Source organism: Spermophilus citellus (assembly GCF_964194105.1).
Source record: "Spermophilus citellus genome assembly, chromosome: 10".
Lineage (NCBI taxonomy): Eukaryota > Metazoa > Chordata > Mammalia > Rodentia > Sciuridae > Spermophilus > Spermophilus citellus.
This window is the reverse complement of record NC_138197.1, coordinates 89,220,779-89,236,307: the sequence shown is the minus strand read 5'-3', so window position 1 is coordinate 89,236,307 and position 15,529 is coordinate 89,220,779. Positions and strand designations below refer to the sequence as shown.

General features: G+C 35.2%; 1 protein-coding gene across 2 annotated transcripts in view; it reads right to left on the bottom strand.

Moving 5' to 3' along the window:
- FRS2 (fibroblast growth factor receptor substrate 2) overlaps positions 1-15,529 on the bottom strand; it is a 128,486-nt gene that overhangs the window by 47,592 nt on the left and 65,365 nt on the right. The window contains exons 2-3 of one of the 2 annotated variants that reach the window (XM_081309160.1): positions 2,236-2,331; positions 761-803 (exon numbers count right to left, since the gene is read on the bottom strand). In XM_081309160.1, the coding sequence (XP_081165286.1) occupies positions 761-803; positions 2,236-2,292 (100 nt within the window). In that variant the 5' untranslated portion in view covers positions 2,293-2,331. Of the gene's footprint in view, positions 1-760; positions 804-2,235; positions 2,332-15,529 lie in introns of those variants that run through there. The other variant, XM_081309161.1, reaches the window with a different exon arrangement.

Below are 15,529 nucleotides of genomic sequence, written 5' to 3'. Positions count from 1 at the left end.
TGATTTTCTCTCCCTTCAGCTAATGGGTCCCTTTATTTTAACTCTTTGTTTACAAACCAGTATAGAAATTGACCCAATTAACTAAAGCAGTTTAAAAATGGAGAAAAAGATATAGTTGGAAGTTTCATATACCACTCAGAACATGTGGTGAGGAAAAAAGTGAATACTAAGAAATAGTTATCAATCTCAAAAATTCACTGTAAAAGCATTTCTAATAACAGATTGAATTAATGTATCTAAAGAAGTTCCTGAGAAAATTTAAACAAAAAACTTCTTAAACCTGCCAAATACTTGATTTCAAGTTCTTGGGCACATAAGACTTTACTAACTAATCACTTAACATTTTATTCTTCATAAATCTAAAAAATAGTATAAATTTAAGTATGACTTAAAATCTACTCAAAAGGTGAGCATTTAAAGGAATTTTTAAAAGTACATACTAGATGTTAACCTTTATAATCAATCTACTAGGAAGAATTCATATTTTAAAATAAACACATTAGTTATACAATTTCCATAAATGAGAATGCAGTAGAGTTTTAAAGGTGACCATGTTTATCATACCCTTCTAATTCTAACATCAAACAAGAGGACAGTATTTTCCTAACAAATGCTGAGGGGAAAAAAAAGAATAATAAATTCATGAAAATAGTAATCAAAAAAAGATATGATATAATTATGGGAAATAGCCTACAAAAATCAAGAGCTATTAAGCCTATATACAACTACATTTATTCATATTATATTAACAATTTCTTACCTTGTGGAATTCTCTTCTGAGGAAAACAGATACAATTTTGTTCCTAGAACAATTTTAGGTAAAAAAAGTTGAGATGTTAGTTTCAAAATAGCCTCTTGAATATGAAGTTACAAAATGTTAATATACTACATTCAGAGTATTATGAATCAATACTATAAAAGCTTGAGAAAGTAGATCTCTAATACTGAAAGTTCATTTAATAAAAATACTTATTAGGGCTGGGGTTGTAACTCAGTGGTAGAGCGCTTGCCTAGCATGTATGACACATTGGGTTCGATTCTCAGCACCACATATAAATAAGTAAATAAAGGTCTATCAACAACTAAAAAAACATTTTTTTAAAATTGTGTCATTTTTTTATCTCACTTTTTAAAAACTTTTTATTTCTAATTATTACAAAAACACAATTCCATTGACTGAATATCAAATTGTTTGCTAGGTACAAAATGATTTGTGGTACATTTTTGTATTCTAAAACATCAGCAATTGAATAAATATTACTCTTTTCAGGACTTGATAGTCTAAAAGCTTTTTAAGGCATAATTCACATACATAAAATTCATCCATTTCAATAGAAATTTTTAATTTAGTAAAAGCTTCATAACCACTATCACCACCTAATTCCCCAATTTTTTTCATAACCCCAATAAGAAACCCCATAATGAAGGATGCATTTATAATTCTAGGTAGAAACATCTGAAACAAAATTTGATTTGAAGAAATATTCAAGAACCATACTCTTTACAATACTATGATCACAATTACATTTCAAAAATATGTAAAACACAAATATCTGTAATTGCAGTGACTTGGGAGGGTAAGGCAGAGAGATTGCAAGTTTGAGGTCAGCCTCAGCAATTTAGCAAAGCCTAAGCAACTTAGCAAGACCTTGTCTCAAAACAAAAAATAAAGGGCTGAGTTCAGTGATCAAGCACGCTTGGGTTCAACCCCCAAGTTAAAAAATAAATAAATAAAAATTAGCAAAAAAAAAAACCAACAAAACTGTAGAACAAAAGACTGGAAGGAAAATAAGTATCCAAAAATTATGAGTAGTTGTATTTGGATAGTAGTATTATAATGACTCTTTTCCATATATTTTCTCTAAAACTATGATTCAGGGCTGGAGTTGTGGCTCAGTGGTAGAGTGCTTGCCTAGCATGTATAAGGCACTGCGTTTAATCCTCAGCACCACATAAAAATATATAAATAAATAAACAAACAAACAAAGGAGTTGTGTCCATCTACAACTAAAAAAGATATTTTTAAGAAAAACTGTGATTCAGTGATATTACCTTTATGATTCTTAAAATGGTACAGCACAGACTTTCTAGAACTATACGATTGAAATTATACTAGAAAATATATTAAAACCAAGAAATACAACGTGATACTTTTAATGTCTACCATGTTTTTATTCAACATTTTTCATTGTAGATAAAATGCCCATAAAGTTAAAATAAATTGGTTATACTTACTAATATGGTTAAAAGGCCACAGATGCATCTTACTTTATGACAAATGGACTGTTTCATCACCTTTGTATCTGGGCATCTACTTCTTAATGGCCATTTCTGAAATAAAGGTACAGTTATTAAGAATGTGATTACTGAATATACTATAAAAATATTTAAAATCTTTAAGGACAATTATCTAAATTTTAGTGACCATAGAGAAATATCAAAATACTTCTTGAGGCCGGGCACGGTGATGTATGCCTGAATTCCCAGCGGCTTGGGAGGCTGAGGCAGGAGGATTGCGATTTCAAAGTCAGCCTCAGCAAAAGTGAGGCACTAAGCAACTCAGTGAGACCCTGTCTCTAAATAAAATACAAAATAGGGCTGGGTATGTGGCTTAGTGGTCGAGTGTCCCTGGTTCAATCCCTGGTCCCCACCCACCCCACCCCCCAAAACAAAATTCTTGAGCAACCTCCTAACAAAGTATGAAGAAGACTGAGAATGAGGTGGGAGGAATATAAAATGAACTGTTGTCCCACAGGACCAGAATACTTCAGTCCTCACTGCCTTTCACCCAGCTGGGTGATAAAATTCCTGAGTGGACTCAGGAATTAAGACACTGGAACAAGTAAAAAGGAAAATAAGGTAGACATTGATAAGGGAGTCCTTAAAATGCAGTTTTTAACACAATAAATCAACAGATTATATACATAAGCTACTTTTTTCCTATTTGTCTATTTACCCATTATACCTAGAATAAAAACCCCAGAAGGGGATTTTGTCAGTTTTATTTACTGGTATCTGAACAATGATAATCATGCCATTAAGTGCTCAGTAAATATTTACTGAAAAAATGAGTAAACTGATGAACTACTTAAGTTTAATTGATAAAATATTTAACCTAACAGTATTTTAAAATAGTAAAATCTCAGGGGCTAGGGTTGTGGCTCAGTGGTAGAGAGCTTGCCTAGCACACGAGAAGCACTGGGTTTGATACCGAGCACCACATTAAAAACAAAAAACAAACAACAACCAAAAAAACCTAAGTAAACAAAATAAAGGTATAAAAAAAAACAGTAAAATCTCAAAATGCTCTTTGTTTCTCTGTAAACCAATAATGTTAATGCCAACAATATCAATGTCAACAATGTTCCCCCGCCCCGAAAAAAAAAAATATATATATATATATATATACACACTTAAAAGATAATGATGATGTGGTCCTAAGCACGGAACCACAACAAAAGCATAAGTTACTGTGCCATGTTGTTAGGTGCACTTTTGGTAAGGACTTCTAGAAGGGGAATTACTGAATATTCAATTTTTCCAAATATTGGCAAATGTGTTGGGTGGTGGTCTTGTCCTTTTTAAACGTGTGTATTCTTTGAGGAGCTTGTTGTGGAGACAACTAAGAGGAAGTTTTATATAAAGAGTGGAAAGCTGCTCTGACAGATCTTAATGATAGTTTCCTACTTTCTATTCTATAGCTGAATGGTATTTTACAAAATGCTACTCTTTTTGTAAAAAACTTAAGGAAATTCAAATTTAAATACACATTTGCTTTTCTTCCTTTGCTTTAAAAAAAGCCACAATGGAATGATAAACTAAAACCAAGTAGCTGCTTATGCAGAAAATAGAGAGTAGGGTGAAGAGACAGGATAGAAGCAAAAATTTCTCAGATTATACCTTGTTTTTATTTAGAGACATATTTTAAGATAATCGAAAATACTACATATATATATGTGAGTGAATGAAATATATATATGAATGAATGAAACAAGTGAACAAGATATAAAGTCGATGGCATAACCACACATAATTATTTCAAGCCACTTTTAAAACACAACATTTAACCACATATTCTTAGCCAAATGTAAGAGAAAGGAAAAACAAAACCCTCAAAAACTATATCCAGTAGTCAGTCTTGTTACTACAAATGTTGGCAAATAGGTAATATCTATCATTAGGAATCAAGAATTGCAGCGTCAAAAGAAAACTAGATTCAAATATAAAAATCATGGTAAAATTCTATAATCTGAAATTTGAACTGGAGTATCAATAAACTTATGATTCATTTACCTCATAAACACCCACTACTTAGCTGAGTGCACAGGCACAAGCCTGTACTCCCAGAGACTCAGAGGCTGAGGAATGAGTGTTGCTAGTCAGAGCCCAACCTCAGCAAGTTAACAAGGTCCTAAATAACTTAGTGAGACCCTGTCTCAAAATAAAAAGGGCTGGAGGGCTGGGGTTATAGTTCAGTGGTAGAGCAATTATCTAACACGTGTGAGGCACTGGGTTCGATTCTCAGCACCACATATAATAAAATAAAGGTCAACTAAAAAATATTTTTAAATAAATAAATAAATAATAAAAAGGGCTAGAGATGTAGTTCAGAGGAAAAGCATCCCTAGGTGCAGTCCCCAGTACCAAAATAAATAAATACCCATTCATTGCTCTTTCCCTTGAAAAAGCCTTAAAACAGATATTACTCAGTCACAAACCACTCCTATTGTAAACTATGGTCTCTCCATATTATTTCCCACTTACAGTGACCAAGACTATGGGGTATTTGTTGTACTAGGAAGCTAGCTACCAAAGACTACTAGGATTATAGGAAAAAGTGACATAAAGCCAATTTGAAGGACAAAAGGTACCCACTAGCCAAAGGTGAGTCAACTTGAACATCAAAAAGATAATGACTACCACGGACTGAAACATTAAATACATTAAAAATATATTCACTTTTGGAAGTTGCTAAGGCACACACATTACTTGAACAGTACTCCAGAATAATCAAGCAGTCAATAAATGACAGGTCTTCTTTTTGGGGTCTCAAAATATCAACTGTGGAAGAAATGTTGGGATTAAAACATCACCATTTTGTAGTCCTGAGGAAATAACCAACCTAGAAAATGAGCAGTGGTTGCCAAAACCATTGGGTAAAAAGAAATATAATGCATGGATTAAGCTAAGAAAATCTGAACACAGTATTAATCTTACCATTAAAAATGACAGCCTGACCTGGGGTTGTGGCTCAGTGGTAGAGCACTTGCCTAGCAAGTGTGAGGCACTGGGTTCAATCCTCAGCACCATCAATCAATAAATAAATGTATGCTCTCAACTACATCTTTAAAAAAAATTATTTAAACAAAATGATAAACCAGGTGCTGTGTCGCACACCTGTAATTCTAGCGGCTTTGGAGGCTGAGGCAGGAGGATCGTGAGTTCAAAGCCAGCCACAGCAACTTGCTCTAAGCAACTCAATGAGAACCTTTCTCTAAATAGAATACAAAAAGAGGCTGGGGATGTGGCTCAGTGGTTGAGTGCAGCTAAGTTCAATCCCTGGAAAAAAGATAAGACAAGTAGACATTGTGTGGAGAAGTACTCATTCCAATTCATGAAGTGTTCCTCCTGGGAACTCCAATTCAAAAGATATCCATAATATTGCCACTCTTACCAGTTCTTCCATGGTCCATGCCACCTTATTCCATATCTAAACTATTATAATCATTCCCTGTCAAATATTCCAGATTCTCTCAGTAACCTTAACAAGTCAGTCAGACTTCAAGACTTTGACTTTCAAAGAATGTCAGATCATGTCACTCCTCTGCTTAAACCATCCAACTGAGTCCACCTCATTGGCACAAAAGCCAAAGCGCTTACAAAGGCCCCTAAGAACTATAATTTGACACTCACTCACCTTCCCCATTTCTCTGATTTCATATCCTACAATTCTCCTGTCTTTTGTTCATTCCATTCAAGTCACACTGGCCATAGGACTTGTTTTTCTCTCTGTCTGAAACACCAGTTCTCTCTGGCTTACTTCTCCTCTTCTCTCTTTAGGACTTGTTTTTTACAAACCATATCATCAAAGAGATCTGCCCTGGTACCCTGGGCAAGTCCACAGTATCTGCTTAGTTTTTCCTTATTTGACAGAGAAAATTATGTGGAAATTTAAGTTATAAATTTTAAGCTTTGTGAGGAAAAATAAGTTATAAATTTTGGAGAGAGTAATCTCCAAACACAACGTCATCATCATCAATTTTCAGATCTTTGTGTCTAAACATCCATAGGGCTATTATTCCTTTTAAAATATTTGTATGTTCCAAATTTAAATGAATTAATGAAGAACATATCTATCACAAATTATTTTTTGGGTTGTTTTGTCTCAACTATACTACAACTCTAGAAAGGAGTAGTAGAAGACTTTAATCAAATAAGTTTCATTTAAAAACAATTACCATCAGAAATACTTTCCCTTTCCTCCTACTTCTTTTAGGGATTTCTGTTTGTGATTACATTATAAAGTTTAAAGTAACATCAGGAAAAGTTTACTTGAAATTTATGTTACCTTTAGGTCTGTGACCACTAAAGAAAATCAAAAGAACTCACTAACTCTTAACTCACTAAACCACCTATAACATGGTAGTAATGTTTGAGCTCAAATTATTGTTATTTTAAATAAACTAACTCCCCCTAGGCTGAAGTCTACTGTGTCTTTTAAGTATTCTGTGGCTGGCAACCTTCAGAGTCTTAAGAAAGATAACCAGGGAGAAAAGAGCAGGTATGACTCAGTGATCATATGAAACAATCTTTGAAGACCAAAACAAAGATACCACTTCTGGCAAGAGATCTCTAGAACTGTCCCAAAACTAACTTATCCACATACCTTTCGTCTGAACAATATATTTTCCCTTTAAGTTCACAAAGTACTTCTTATGTGCCTATCTTTAAACCAAGACTAAAATGAAATCAATCAGCATGAGTGTCAAGAATTAGATGATGAAATTGAATGTTCAAATTTGTCTGGGGCAGGCAATGGTTTTCTCAATAGGATCCCTAAAGTTCAGGAAATAATGCCAAGAGTTAATAAATGAGATGGCATCCAATTAAAAAGCTGCACGGCAAAGGAAATAATTAAAAATGTAATGAGAGAATCTATAGAATGAGAGAAAAATCTTTCTAGTCACTCTTCTGATAGAAGATTAAAATCTAGAATATATAAAGAACTCAAGGGGGGGGGCGGGAGACTGGGTTTGTGGCTCAGTGGTAGAACGCTTGCCTAGCATGCGTGAGGCACTGGGTTCAATCCCCAGGACCACATAAAAATAAACAAATAAAATAAAGGTATTGTGCCCATCTACAACTTAAAAAATATTTTAAAAAAACTCAAAACACTTAACACTCCCCCCCCTCAAAAAAAAAAAAACACTTATAAATGGGCAAATAAATTAAACGCTTCACAAAAGAAGAACTACAACTGGGCATACCTGTAATTCCAGCAGTTTGGGAGGCTAAGGCAAGAAGATCTGGGGTTCAAAGCCAACCTTAGCAACTTAGTGAGGCACTAACCACCATAGCAAGACCCTGTCTCGAAATGAAAAATAAAAAGGATTGGGGATGTGGCTCAGCAGTTAAGTGCCCCGGGTTCAATCTCTGGTACCAAAAAAGAAAATATTGTTTAGGAACATTAAACTTAGCATTATTATTTGACATGACTACAACCTATAACACAGTAAAACAATATATCTATTCTGAAATAAAATCAAAATGATTCCTTAACTACCAGAATACATTATCCAGGAAATGTCATCAATTATTCAGAGAAAGTGAAAATTCCTTGAAATAAATTACCATAACTGAAAAAACTATGCCATTTAACATCAAGACAACTTTCTAATTTACACAAAGGAGAAACTCAACAGACTGATGAAAGTTTCCCAAAAGACTAAAAACAAATGCTAGTTCTATAAATACTTTTGTCCTGGGATTTTCAGCAAAAATAACACTTTAAAAAAAATTCCCAGGGCTGGGGATGTGGCTCAAGCGGTAGCGCGCTCGCCTGGCATGCGTGCGGCCTGGGTTCGATCCTCAGCACCACATACCAACAAAGATGTTGTGTCCTCCGAGAACTAAAAAATAAATATTAAAAATTCTCTCTCTCTCACTCTGTCTCTCCTCTCTCACTCTCTCTTTAAAAAAAAAATTCCCTCATAATCTTAATTCATTGCACTGATGGTTAAGAATGAAGAGGGAGAGAAGGGATGAGGGAGAAAGGAAGAGGACACATTCTCAAGATAACAATTATAAATAATAAAACATTATTTGTAAAAAATAATAATAATTTAGGATTTAGTGTTTCTCAGCAACAAATAACTGTGCATGGTAATTAAGATCAAATAAAGATAATGGGGGCTGGGGTTGTGGCTCAGTGGTAGAGTGCTCACCTAATAAGTATGAGGCACTGGGTTTGATCCTCAGCACCACATAAAAATAAATAAATAAATAAAAGGTTAAAAAAAGAATGCTTTTGAAAAAAGATAATGGAATGGTCTGTACGGTTTTGAAATCAATACTAGGACTATCACCTGAAGCATTTGCTTTTTTGTTTTGTAGTTGAAAGACATCAAAGTTCACAGCATACAGAATAAACAGTCTCTTAAAACTTCATTATACAGTCTCTCTACAGTCAATATCTCTTATGTCTCCCCTCCTTTTGAGCAAACTCATACACAATTACTGTCAGTTTAATACAGTGGTTAAGAGCACAAGCTTTGGAGTCACAGTTTTGAGCTTGTATTCCAATTCTACTGTGATCTTAAGCAGGCTACTTTGATGAATTTTTTAATCTGTAAAATGGAGGTAAGGAAGCTCTGAGGATACTGCTTGTAAAACATTGACATGGTGCCTAGTACACAGTAAAGGCTAAACAAGTATATTCAGAACAACAAGTGCAGTGAAAATCTTATTCTTTTTGTCTGCTTGAACTTTCCCCATCTTATAATTTCAGAAGGTCAAACACTTCATCCATCTTATGTTTTCATAAGGTTCAACACTTTCCCGTATTTCCTTTATATCTAAGACATGTGTTTTGCCAAATATAGAGCTAGCTCAGGCTAGGAATGGGCAACAAGTGAGCAGGAGAAGCAGAGAGCAGAAGGAATTTGTTTTCATACTAATTGAAAAATGGCAGTAAGGTCAAGTCCAGGGCACTGGTGGCAGCATTTAGAGTCATCTGGAGCAGTCTGTGGCGTCTGTCTGTCTCTAGATGGTACTGGCATCCTCGCAGGAATCATTGTGCAATGTGATTTTAGGCATTGTTTCTGGCTGCTTAGCCCTTACAACAATTTGTTGAGCCACTGAGTTCAACTCAATATCCTTTTAAAATACATGATATGCTTGAATTGTTTGTTTCTTCTGGTTTTTTGTTTGGTACTAGGGATTGAACCAAGGATGCTTTGCCACTGAGCTACATCCCAGTCTGTCTTTTTTTTTTTTTTTTTTTTTTGGAGATAGGATCTAAGTTGCTAAGGGTCTCACTAAATTGCCAAGGCTGACCTAGAACTTGCTGTCCTCCTGATTCTGCTTCTGGAGTCACTGGGATTATAGACATGTATCACATGGCACCACACCTACTACACCTGACCTAAATTTTTTTTGTGTCTGTGTGTTACTAAGGATTGAACCCAGGGGTACTCCACCTTGAAGCTCTACCCCAAGCCTTTTAATCGTTTTTGCTATTTTGATTTCTGAGGCAGGGTCTCACTAAATAGCTCAGACTAGCCTCAAACTTGGAATCTTCCAGCCTCAGTGTCCTGAGTTGCTGAGATTACATGTGTGCACCACCATACCTGGCTTGAATTGGTTTATACTACATCCAGGAATTCTGACAGACACAGACAGAGGTGATATCCATTCTCATTTCCCCACCCCACCAGGAAACAGGAAAAAAAAATCTATTTTCAGTTTCTCTGGAAACACACAAGAAGTTACTGTCCACTTTCAACTTATGGATTTATCCTAGGAATTCTTGGAAACCTTGTTGTCTAGGTAACTTTAGATTTATTCCAAAGGAATACTATAAAAGAGAAATGATGACACAGGAAAATGAAAATGCAAAAAGCAGCTTTCACTGAGGGAACAGAAATCATTCTTGCGTGCCTGATACCAACCTTCATATTCCCAACGTGTCTTCCCACATGGAATTCTTCACCTAATGGTTTATAACCAAGGAGACACCTGCTAAGAGTCACTAAGGTTAGCTGGGCACCTGTAATCCCAGAAATTTGGAAGGCTGAGGCAGAAGGTTACAACTACTTGTTGTTTAAGGCAAGCCACAACAATTTGGTAAGGCCCTAAACAACTTGGTGAGATCCTGTCTCAAAATACAAAATTTAAAAGGCTGGGGATATAGTTCAGAGATAGAGCACCCTGGGATTCAATCCCTAGTACTGCCAACCATAAAAACCACACACACACACACACACACACACACACACACACACACACACGTATAAATATTTTTATGCATATACAAAAATACACAAACACAAATTGAACCCCTCCCCCACCCTCACCCCGACCCCAGACATTTATCACTGAACTATATCCCCGGCCCTTTATATTCCTTATTTTGAGATGAGGTCTCACTAAATTGCTTAGGGCCTCACAAAAATTGCTAAGGTAGGTCTTGAACTTGTCATCTTCTTGCCTCAGCCTCCCCAGTTGCTGGGATTATAGGCATGCATCACCAGGCCTGGCTCCTCTCTGGTTTTAACAAATAACTCAAACAGCCTCACAGCAAAACAATTCACTTCTCTAGTAAAATAGTACCAGTAAGTCAGTGCCTGATTGTCGCTGGCTGGTACACATTCCTCTTTTTCTGCCACATTCCTCTGAAGTTCTCTTTTATAGTTTGGTAATACTTTTTCCAGTGTCTAAATGTTAAATTTTAAATCTGTTAATTTTGTTACTTGTCAGTATATGACACAAGATTTGTGGGGGAGAGTGAAACTGGGAGATTAAATCCTGTTTTTTTGGAACTCTCAGGAGTCAGTTTCCATACAGAATTGTTACCATGTAGAATTGAAACTACAGTAGTCCCCTTTATGCATGATTTCACTGTCTATGGTTTCAACTATCTGGTGAACCATGATCAGAAAATTGCAGTAATAATTTTTAAGTTTTTTTGTTTTGGGTAATAGAATCAAACCCAGGGCCTTCCATACGCTCAGAATGCATACTACCACTGAGCTATATTTCCAGCCCAACAACTTAAAAGCTTGAAATTATGTACCATTCTAAGTAGTCTGATAAGATCTGTCCCACTCAGGACATGAATCATCCCTTTATCCAGCTATCTATGCTGTATATACTATCTATTAGTAGTGGTCTCATTTACTAGACTGTCATAATATTACAGTATTTGTTTTCAAATAACCCATATTTTACTTAATAAGAACCCCAAAGCACATAGTGATGCTGGCAATTTTATTACAGTATATTGTTGTAATTGATGGATTTTATTATTAATTAATGTTGCTAATGTATTACTGTGCCCAACTTATAAATTACTTTACATAGGTACATGTGCATAGACAAAATATAGTATATAAAGGGTTGGGTACTATCCATGATTTCGAACCTGCAACATATCATATCATCTGGAGATAAGGGAAGACAGCTACTTCATGTTTTAGCAAATAAAAGAATAATTGGAACAAAATTTTTTAAAATCGCCTTCTCAGATTAAAATTTAGAAAATAGAAACAAACAAGTGTGTATGTCTAATATATACCTAACGTACTTAAAGTCAGAAGAAAAAAAGACAAACACTGACTTTTGGCAGAGATTTGGGAACAGGGACTGTCATAGAATTATAGGGTTCATGGCAATCATATATTAGAGCTTTGTTACAAGACTATAGAAAAAGTGATAAAGAAATACAAAAAACAATTTACACTGTCCATAAGTTCATTTTTTATTTAAGTCCCAGGAAGTGTCGTGAAGTAAAAAATCATTTTTGCCTAAGTGTTAAGGACTCATTCTTAAATTACCAATTTTATATTGGCTGTTATTCATACCCTCAGAACTTAACTTCTATATTAAACATTGAATTTAAATTAATGCCAATTAACAAATACAATCTGGTCACAATTCACCCACCTGTAAAAGAATGCCATTAAGCCCCATATAGAAAGTTGGTTAGCTTACACTAAACACAGCAGGATATTTTTACAAGGGAATTCACGGAAAAAGTTCACACAAAAACTACATCTTCATTAAAAATAAGACATGTCTAAGTCAGCCTTAAAAGCTAGCTATATTTGTGTTTTAAGAGCAGTCTAGAAGAAGGACTAAAAAGGACCTAAGGCTAGTCCCTGAATTACTACTCTATTATGAAGAGTAATTATGCTATGAAGAAACAACAGGAACATCTAAAACACTAAAAATAAAAACGGAGATATCAAATTCCTATCAAAATAAGGTTCAAGAACAAAAAGTACATGAAACCCGAAGAGAACAGGGAAAGAACGTGTATATAAAGAGACAAAGAAGGTTTACAGCACCAATGGCAAACCTAAGACACATGTAACTGCCACTTCCCCTCCTTCAAAACTGACAGACACAGGAAACAGGTAATAGCTCTTTGGAGTCTGGCAAAAGCTTTTAAACACTGAAAAAAATGTTGTGCTTTACCTTTCCGAGTTTGTTGGGTTTTTTTGTTTGTTGTTGTTTTTTTTTTTTTGGTTTTTTTTTTTTTTGGTTTTTTTTTTTTTTTTCATTTTAAAAGGCCTAAAAAACCTCAAGATGGCTATTACAAAGCACTGGGAATTGTCACACCAAATAACACGCCATCCCTGGTTTAGTTTGGATTAAGGCTGTGCAGAAAATCCAGTTAGGAATGAATAAGTACAAGGAAAACAGTAATAATAAGAGAAGCCAGTATAAGGAGCTGTTTTTAAAATTTATTTTTGTTACATACATTGCTTCACTAAACAAATGTTGTTTTCAGAACAAACTTCATAGCTATTGATGATGTACCCATTTGGTAGATGAAAAAAATTTTTGAAAACCTGATACTTACAGAATTTTTAACAACACGACAGAATTAAGTAATAAGTATGTAACACTATGCATATTACTTTCCAGTTTGTTATTATCTAAATGCCATAATCTATTATTGTCCCTGGAAATAATTTCATAATGTGCATATACACAGATTTCTAGCTTGATTTGTCATTTTAGCTTGATTTTCACTCACAGGTTTTAATGCTATTATAGTGGTTAATAATCCCATAAAGATGAAAAACAGATTCACTAAAAGACAATGTGGCCAGGCGTGGTACCCACACCTCTAATCCCAACGACTCCAGAGACTGAGGCAGAAAACTCACAAGAACAAGGCCTGCCTTGGCAACTTAGAGAGGTCCTGAGCAACTTAGCAAGATCCTATCTCAAAATAAAAAATAAAAAGGACTGGGTATGTGACTCAGTGGTTAAATACCCTGGGCTCAACCCCCAGAATTCTATAAAAAAAAGTACATGTAGGAAAGCATTGAGCTAACACTTCAGATGTATTCATTTAATCTCACAATATTACATAGTAATATTATTACCTCTATTTTATAGGCAAAGAAACTAAAGCACAGAGAGGTTAAGAGATTTATTTGTGTGAACCCAGGCACACCCCTGAATCACTACACAGTGTTAACTCCTAATAACAAATAAAAGCATTTAATACAGTTTTTGGCACAGCTTTCAATGGACAGTAGTGATTACAGGCAGAACAACAATACACTTGCCAGAAAAGATGTTAAATCAATCCAGATGAACTATTTATTCGTTTAGTAAATAATTATTATCTGTCATGGACCATGAACTGCTTTAGAATGCAGGCACATTCTCCAAAACATCAGAAGACAGTGTAAGAAAAAAAGATGAAGAGATAATGTAATTTAGGTATCTAGTTTAGATAGGCAAATCTAACATACAAAGAAGAAAATAGTTATTCACAGGTGTCAAGGCCCAGAAGGGGTAATTAACCCTGCCTAGGGCACTCATAGAAGTTTTACAGAAGAGAAAATACCTCAACTCCATCTTGAATAACAGACTTCTACAAAAATCAGAAAAAAAAAATACCTCGGGCTGGGGATGTGGCTCAAGCGGTAGCGCTCGCCTGGCATGCGTGCGGCCCGGGATCGATCCTCAGCACCACATACAAACAAAGATGTTGTGTCCGCCGAGAACTAAAAAATAAATATTAAAAAATTCTCTTTCTCTCTCTCTCTCTCTCTCTCTCTCTCTCTCTCTCTCTCTCTCTCTCTGTCTCTCTCTCACTCTCACTCTCACTCTCTCTATCTTTAAAAAAAAAAAAAAAATACCTCAACTCCATCTTGAATAACAGACTTCTACAAAAATCTCCGGCTAACAACTTCTCCCAAAATCCCTCCCACAGAAAGGCCAAGTGCTCACTGCTATGAAAACTACTACAGTACAGTACAAAATGTAGTTCAGCACAATAGCACCATCTTAACGTGTGCAAGGAAGGGAATGGTGCTCAAGGTTAATCAAACCCTTGCCACCACAACAGCAACTAGTGATAAAGAAGGAGTCCAGCCAGGTGCGGTGGCACACACCTGTAATCCCAGCAGTTTGGGAGGCTGAGACAGGAGAATCCTGAGTTCAAAGCCAGCCTCAGCAAATGCAAAGCACTGAGCAACTCTCTGAGACCCTGTCTCTAAATAAAATACAAAATAGGGCTAGGGATGTGACTCAGTGATTGAGTACCCCTGAGTTCAATCCCACTAACAACAATAACAACAACAAAAAAAGAGTCCATTTATCAAGCTTAACTTTACAGTTAATGTGGCTACAAAACTCCTTTTATTTGGCATACATGTTAAGTTCCAGGGATTTTGTTGTTGTTGTATAAAACAGTCTCACTATGTTGCCCAGGTGATGGACCTAGACTTCCTGGGCTCAAGCAATCCTGCTGCCTCAGTCTCCTGAGTAGCTGGGACTGCAGACATGTGCCATCACACCCAGCTGCTAATAAATTCTTAATAAAAGAAATCTAAATTAAAAAAAAAAAACAGAAAAAAGGGGGGAAGCCTTCAGTTAAGCACAAATGAATGACCTTGACTTCTTAAAACTTACTTAAAAAATTAAGAGTTTTTAAATGCATAAAAGCCATAAAGATGAAAAAAATAGAAAAAGATGTAGCAGCAAATGAGAAAAATCAATAACATTTTGGAAATAAGAAAGGAAAAAACTAACCTATCAAGACCAAGAAAACTGAAGCATAAATCTGAAAGGGAGAAGCTACCCAAAGCAAACTGATAGAGAATGAAAATAGAATAATGGTTACTAATGGCTAAGTGAGAAGAAAATAAGGAGTTGTTATATAATGGGTAGTTCCAGTTTGGGATGATGAAAAAGTTCTGGGGAAAGTCCTAGTGATGTTAGCTGCACAACATTAATATATTTAATACCACTGAACTGTAAACATTAAAATGGTTACAATTACATT